Raw genomic sequence first — 7,838 nt, 5'->3', positions numbered from 1 at the left:
TTAGCCTACCAAGTGGATCAAGCAAGGAAAAATGTGCTTAAAAACCATGTGAATTGATAGAAACAACAGTATGCATCCTAACGCAAACTAGCACCTACTGAGAAATAGCTGTAAGCCAATATTTCAGTAAGATGCACTTGTTAACATTGTATTTGTTTATAAACATGTGAAATCAAACATTAAGAATGCATCTGTTCTCTTTCTGATAATAGGTAAACACGAATAAACAACAATGGGAGAAGGAAACCAAACTTCTGTGACTGAATTTATCTTACTGGGACTTTCACAGGATCCCAGGATCCAGATGTTGCTGTTCTGTGTTTTCCTGATCATTTACCTTCTCTCTATATTTGGAAATCTGCTCATAATAATCCTTATCCAAACTGACTCTCAACTTCACACTCCCATGTACTTTTTCCTTAAAAACTTGTCCTTTGCCGACCTCTGCTTCTCTACAAGCATAGTTCCTCAGATGTTGGCACACTTCCTTGTAAAAAAGAAAAGCATCTCCTTTGCTGGATGCTCACTACAGATAGTTGTCTTCCTTCTAGCAGGGTGTACAGAGTGTGCACTTCTGGCAGTGATGTCCTATGACCGCTATGTGGCTGTCTGCAAGCCCCTGCACTACTCCACTATCATGACCCAGAGGTTTTGTGTCCAGTTGGCTACAGTGTCCTGGATCAGTGGGGCATTTGTATGTTCAGTGGACAGTGCTTTTACACTGTGTCTCCCCTACCAGGGACAGAATGTAGTTAATCATTATTTTTGTGAACCTCCTGCACTCCTGAAGCTGGCTTCAGCAGACACTTACAATGCTGAGATGGCCCTCTTTTCAATGGGTGTGATTATCCTCTTGGCACCTGTCTTCCTCATCCTGGTCTCCTATTGGAACATTCTCTCCACTGTGATTCGGATGCAGTCAGGGGAGGGGAGGCACAAGTTGTTCTCTACCTGTGGCTCCCATCTCACTGTTGTGGTTCTCTATTATGGCTCTGGAATCTTTGCCTACATGAGACCCAATTCCAAGACAATGACTGGAAAGGATAAGGTCATCTCTGTGTTCTATTCAGTTATGACTTCCATGTTGAATCCCATCATTTACAGCCTGAGGAACAAGGACGTGAAGGGGGCTTTCAGGAAGCTGTCTGGGAGACAGATAGTCCACCTTCGGAGGCAGTGACTTCTGACATGTTTCCTTAGTGCATGGAACATAGTGATTGACAACAATAGCTCCACTATCCTCCCTTCCTGCCCTTGCTTTATTTGCCTCATTTGATTTTTTTTCCACAACTATTCATTAAATGCCTACTTTGTGCAAACACTGTGACCAGAACCTCACAATGTGAGTAAAAGTTAGGGCTTTCTTTAAAAGAATTTGAAATCCACTAACAAGATAACACAAATATAGACATAATTATTTTTAAAGTTAAGTAAAGAACTATTTTAAGTTTAAAGAAAACTGCTATGCGGATCAAAAGCAGGGCAATAGCTTCTTTGAAGATCAGGAATATTTCATGAATATGACTACTGAAATGAGACTTGATTAATTAGCAGGATGTATGATTTCAACAAGCAGCAATGGGCTGGAGAAGATGTCTAAAGGAGACTATTAGGTGAACAAAGGCACAGAAATGTGTAACTGAGAGTGTGTGGCAGAAAACAAAGTTAGAAATAAATTATGCATAGTCTTGTCATAAGACTAACTAGTTTGTACTCTATTCTGCAGAGGTTTTTTTGTAAAAGATTAACCAGTTTGCCCTGTAGGTAGAATTGATAAAGACATGATCATGCCTTCACTTTTAGAGCTTCATTCTGAAAGACAATGATTAAATGGAAAATTAACCTTGGCAATTTATATCATCACAGAGTCCTAATTCTTCAAAATATTTGTGTTAGAAGCTATCAAATTTGTGATGTTCAATATCTGAAGAGAATTTTTCATCTTACTGTTAAATTTCAGCATTGTAGGGAATCATATTGATCATATTATGTAACTATCTAATGTTTTATTCTTCCTGTAATTTTCTTCATTAACACACACTGAGTCCATTGTATTAAGGTATCTGGCAGGTATACAGTCATGATATTTCAGCCAGAAAGACTTTTTTTCTCTTCCACAAAAATGTAAACCTCATCGTGACATCCAACCATTAGCACTTGCTATTCACTTCGTCTGAAATACTTTGCCAGTCATTTTTGACACATCTGACTCATACTCAACTGTTGTCACACAGCAGCCTAGCAGACTGTCCCCCCATGTCTTTCCTTAAGGAAAGAAGAGTCTGTGAGACTGTGCATCTCTGGGATTGTATGTTTCTCTCTATTTAGTCTCCAAAAGAGGGTTTGCAGCCAATGACGAGTAAGATTCCCCATGGGGCGGGGGAGACAACTCAAGCCAGGCAGAACCCCATGGAGACCCCCATGAACTGCTTAAAAAGATCTGGGAAGGGGACTTGCCTCACTCCCCCTGCCTGGGAAAAGCCGCTGCTGGCTCTGACTTTTCCCTCTCACCTAATTGGGAGAAAAGTCTTGAAAGTGATAAGATTAAGCTCTCTCTGCTCAGCTCTGTGAAACAATTTCGACATGTGATGCATGTCCCTTAAAGGAGTTGCATACCTCACCTCAAGGACTTTCTGTTTCGGCTGTTTGAAGATCAACATAATTGGTTTGGGTTGTTTCTATAACGTGATAAGTGAGTCTCACAGACCGTGCCAAAAACACTGCTACTTCCTTGTATACTTATCAATAAAAACCTCCAGTCGGCTCAAATCTGGGCTCCAGTCTTTCAGAACTGTGAGACCCGTGGCCTTCTGAGATTTAACTACATTAAGTCTCTGTATGTTTCTTTCTTAAAAACTTAACCCAAAGCCGCCCCTTCTCATACCCTCACTGCCCGTGTTGCGCTGGACGCGACACTCAACATTGTCAGCTCATTCTCAACACAACTGACAGCTCTCCAGAGGCCATCCCCAAACATCCAATCGTATGTCACTATCTCCATTATTGTGTTTATAGAACTTGTCTCTGAAATTATCTTGTTTACTCATTTGGAAACATCCTGATTAAAGCCGACTTTAAATCTACAATTAAATTAAGACATAATGATGAAATTAATAAAGAGTTATCCAAGGTCTAGCAAGGGAATCTGGCCATAGTGGTGTGTATCATAAATACAAAAAGAGAATATTTTAAAAATGAGTAATAAAACAAATAAGTAATGGGGATGTAATGTACAGCATATGAAATATAATGAATAATATTGTGATAGTGTGGTACAGTGTCAGGTGGTTGCTGGACTTACTATGGTGATCACTTTTTTTTTTCTCCCTTCTTTCGCCTCCCCCTGCAACTCCGGTTCAAGCCGTTGTTTCTCAATCTAGTCGTGTAGGACACAGCTCCCTGGCCCATGCTGGTATTATGATCCTTGCGCTCCCCCATCAGCTGAGGCAGTTCATTGCCGGTCATTGGTCGACTACTCACAGCAGCTCATGGCAGCTCTCGCCGACTGCTGGCTGGTCACGATGGCTGCTGACCTCTCACGCTGGCCGCCGGCTGCTCCTGGCACCACACTGCAGCACACAGTAGCCGGCGGCAGCGCACAGCAGCCCGTGGCAGCATACAGCAGCCCACGGCAGCTCACAACGACCTCTGGTTGCTCAAGGCAGCTCAGTTCCAGGGAGAGCCTTTGCTCACAATCTTAGCTGTAGAGGGCGCAGCTCACTGGCCCATGTGGAGTAGAAGCAGCCACCTGGGCATTAGGAGCACGTACTCCAACCACCTGAGCCACCCATCGGGCCGGCCATGATCATTTCTGTAGGTATATAGATGTTGAATAACTATGGTATACCGCTGAAACTAATATGATATGTGTGTTAACTATATTTTAATAAAAATATTAAAATAAAACAAGAAATAAGGAATATTCAATAGTTAACAAACACAAAAAGATAGTCCAGAAGGGTGAGGACTGAAAGTGGGCTATTTGTCATAAAAGAAGAGATATTGGATAGTTGCTTGAGACAGTGATTTTGTTATTTATTTTTTAACCATGATCTAGTCAGTTCTTGTTGGGAATCAAAATCCTGATTTATAAAGTCAATAAGAATTAAATTAGATGATGTTTAAATTCGCTCCCAAAAATAAAAAATAAAAAAATAAATTCCCTTCTAGTTGCATATGGTTAAGACTGAAATGGTTCTTTAATAATTCAGAAACTTAAATAAGTATTGTTGAATTAAATAATATCAAATATAATTGTTTAATTATCATTGAATGTGTTATTAGGACATTAGTGAGCATCTAGAAGAGCTAATCAGTTGAGATAAAGTAGGAGATGGAGATGATCCTGGTTTTTATCAACTAAAATGTCAGTGAAACTTCAACAGCCAGGTTCATTATCTCTGGGACTACAGAGAGTCATGCTCTGTCATAAGGGGAGATTTACACTCTTCTGTTTTCTCATGGTCTCTTTCTTCAGTATTTCTCTGAGCAAAATGCCCTCTTAACAGAGTAAACATACCATCCCTTAGAGAAGAGCAGATAAGGACATCTCCCAAACCAAGAAATCTGCATTCAACTGTTACATGAGTGAGAAATACAATTTTATTGTGTTATGCTACTATGATTTCTGGGTTGTCTGATATAACAGGTATCAAGTGTTACTTCATATATCATGAGTAAGTAATTCAAAATAGAAGTAGACCCGGTAATTATAATGCTTTTTCAAGAAATTTGTTGTGAACATGGAAGACATTTAGAGAAAAGATCTGAAGAAAAAGGAAAATCAAAGGATGGTTTTTTTGAACAGGGAAATCTTGATCATATTTGGAAGCTAAATCAGAGGATTGAGAGAGCTCGTACTACAAGAAGAACGTGTAAATGCAGAAGCAAACAGAGCAGGCAGTGAAGGTAAGAAAGACAGAATCTCAGCAATAACTGGAGAAGTCAACTCAAGTGGAGAAGGTGCTCTTATTCCTCTTAAATAAAAGGCCCAGGAGTAAAGGCAGTTTCTACATGTGATAATGAAGAGGTGAAAGATAGTATGCATCTAAGGGATTTAATCACCTGTCATCTTTAGTTTATCTATAAAGTAGAAACATTGGAAGTCAGATGTGTAAGAAATTAATTCATCATTACCATAAAGTCACCACTGAAAACAAGAGGTAGAACCTTGACAATACCTTTTATCTAACCATTAGATCACCACCAGTCCTCTCTGCCTCCTTTCGTTGTAGTTAACTATCATCTCAGATCTTATTTCCATCATTCTCTTTCCATCTCTTTTATATAGTTGTATTGAATCTATGTGTAGACATAAAAATTATATTTGTATTTAGTTTTTAAATCTGCAAAAGGAGTATCATGATATTTAATACTTAGGACTATCTTTTTTTCACTTACTATTAGATTGTTGAGTTATTCATTTTGTTGTATGTCTTTCTGTTAGCTTTGTTTCAATCACGTATAATATCCATTTGTGTGAATATTTATTCATTCCACTGTTGATGGATATACGTGGTTTCCAGTTTTTATTCTATTGTGAATAGTGCTGCTCTAGCACTTTATCTTATTTATTTTTATTTATATTTTTTTATTAGTTTCAGGTGCACAAAACAATGTAATAGTTAGACATTAATCATTTATATCCCTCACACAGTGACAACCCTCCTACCCCCCATCCACTACACCTCTGAAATCGCACACAGCCATTACATTTCCACTGTCCACACTTCTAATGCTGTACTCCGGTTCTTGTAACAATATATCTATATAAAACTGTGGTTGACATTCATTATTGTTCAGCTTCAGCTTCAGGTGTACAGTGCAGTGATCAGGCATCTACATCATCCCTGAGGTGTTCTCCCTAATGAGACAATTGTCCATTGGATACCCTACAAAATCTTTACAACATTATTGATTACATTCCCCAAATTGACTTTCGTATCCTTGCCCAGTTCCCTCCACAGCCCCAAGCAGGACAATATCAACGCTGTTTTCTACACAATTGTCACTCCAGCCCTGAACCCCTTCATCTACAGCCTGAGGAATAAGGAGGTCATGGGGGCCTTGAGGAGGCTCCTGGGAAAATACATATTGCCAACACAGTCCACCTTCTAGGGAGGGCTCATGGCTTGTCTCTCACAATTCCTTCTCCAAGTCAAAGTGCTATACACAACCAGTCTTTATATAATATTCTGTGTGTGATGATATGAAGAATTTATAATTTTCTTCATTTTTATTCTACTGTGTAGCTGGTGAACCTTAAGCTGCACTCACATGGGACATACCACTGTGACCTCTTTTTACAGCCCATGTTATAAAAGGAATACTAGAAGAAAATCATGGAATGGATGCCTTAGACTCACTCTGTGGTAGGACTTTGTCTGGACTTGTTACCAAATAGACACAGTAGGGGACAAAGTTTTAAATTCAATATCATATAGCTGTGACAAACAGTAATAGTTTTAGGCTTACTCAACTCCAATAAGCCTCTTAACATCCAAGGACGACTGCTTTCCTTTGAATTTGATTTTAGGATAATTAATAGAGAGAGGTATCCCCAAAAGATATATTTGGTTTCCTGTTTATTAGGCAAATGGTTGTTTGAGCAATTAGTTAGAAAAAATAACAGATTTGTACTCCAGACTTAGCAATCCATATTGAATACCTAAATAAAGACAATATTTATGTTGAGCTAGTGGAAAAGTCTAAATAGGACATTTTTATACTGACAAAAATTAAATCTAAAATTAAAATAGAGAAATGAATAAAAGAGAATGTGAAAGTATCAGATTTGAAGTAATGATTAGAGATACAATAACGGTGAGAGACATCTGTTGTGTATTTTGCTTGAATTTTTAAAGAATATGATCTTACACAATTTGTGTTTTGAGACATCAAATTAATTACAAAGAGGTCATATTCTTTTTTTAAAATTAAAATTTATTGGGGTGACAATGGTTAGTAAAATTACATAGATTTCAAGTGTACAATTCTATAATATATCATCTATATATCACACTGTATGTTCACCACCCAGAGTCAGTTCTCTTTCCATCACCATATATTTGACCACATTTACCCTCTTCTGCCACCACCCTTACGCTCTGGTAACCACTAAACTATTGTCTGTGTCTATGAGTTTTTGTTTCTTTATTTGTTTCTCTTTTTCCTTTGTTGCTTTCAGTTTTATATCCAATATATCAGTGAGGTCATATAGTTCTCAACTTTTTCTGACTTATTTCGATTAACATAATAATTTCAACATCCATCCATGTTGTCACAAATGGCACTGTTTCATCTTTTCTTATGGCACAGTTGTATTCCATTGTGTGTGTATACCATATCTTCTTTATCCAATCCTCTATTAAAGGGCACTTTGTTTGTTTCCATGTCTTGGCCATGGAAAATAAAGTTGCAATGAACATTGGAGCTCACATATCTTTACAGATAAATGTTTTCAGATTTTTTTGGTGTATACCCAGGAGAGGTATTGCTGGATCATATGATAATTCTATTTTTAATTTTTTGAGGAACCTCCAGACTACCTTCGATAGCTGTTGCACCAACCTGCATTCCTACCAATGAGGGTTCCTTTTTCTCCACAACCTCTCTAACACTTGTTACTATTTGTCTTGCTGATGACAGCCATTCTAACAAGTGTGAGGTGATGTTTCATTGTGGTGTTCATTTGCATTTCTCTGATGATTAGTGATGTTGAGCATCTTTTCCTATGTCTGTTGGCCATCTGTATGTCCTCTTTGAAGAAATGTCTATTTAGGTCCTCTGCCCATTTTTTTGTTGTTGTTGAATTGTATGAGTTCCTTATATATTTGGGA

General features: G+C 38.1%; 1 protein-coding gene across 1 annotated transcript; it reads left to right on the top strand.

Annotated features, from left to right (window-relative positions):
* Positions 1-232: 232 nt before the first annotated feature.
* Positions 233-6,117, top strand: LOC117029687 (olfactory receptor 2D3-like). Its single transcript, XM_033118897.1, has 2 exons — positions 233-1,176; positions 5,967-6,117. The coding sequence occupies exons 1-2, from the start codon at positions 233-235 to the stop codon at positions 6,115-6,117; spliced, it is 1,095 nt and encodes a 364-aa protein (XP_032974788.1).
* The last annotated feature ends 1,721 nt before the right edge of the window (positions 6,118-7,838 follow it).

Source organism: Rhinolophus ferrumequinum, chromosome 11 (genome assembly GCF_004115265.2).
Source record: "Rhinolophus ferrumequinum isolate MPI-CBG mRhiFer1 chromosome 11, mRhiFer1_v1.p, whole genome shotgun sequence".
Classification (NCBI taxonomy): Eukaryota; Metazoa; Chordata; class Mammalia; order Chiroptera; family Rhinolophidae; genus Rhinolophus; species Rhinolophus ferrumequinum.
Note: the sequence above shows the minus strand (reverse complement) of the source record. Positions and strands in the feature narration are given on the sequence as shown.

Bases quoted from the DNA above. Each gene is read 5' to 3' on its own strand.
- LOC117029687 (XM_033118897.1), top strand. From the start codon at position 233: ATGGGAGAAGGAAACCAAACTTCTGTGACTGAATTTATCTTACTGGGA. The intron at 1,177-5,966 runs GTGACTTCTGAC...TTCCCTCCACAG, and splicing joins ATAGTCCACCTTCGGAGGCA to CCCCAAGCAGGACAATATCA.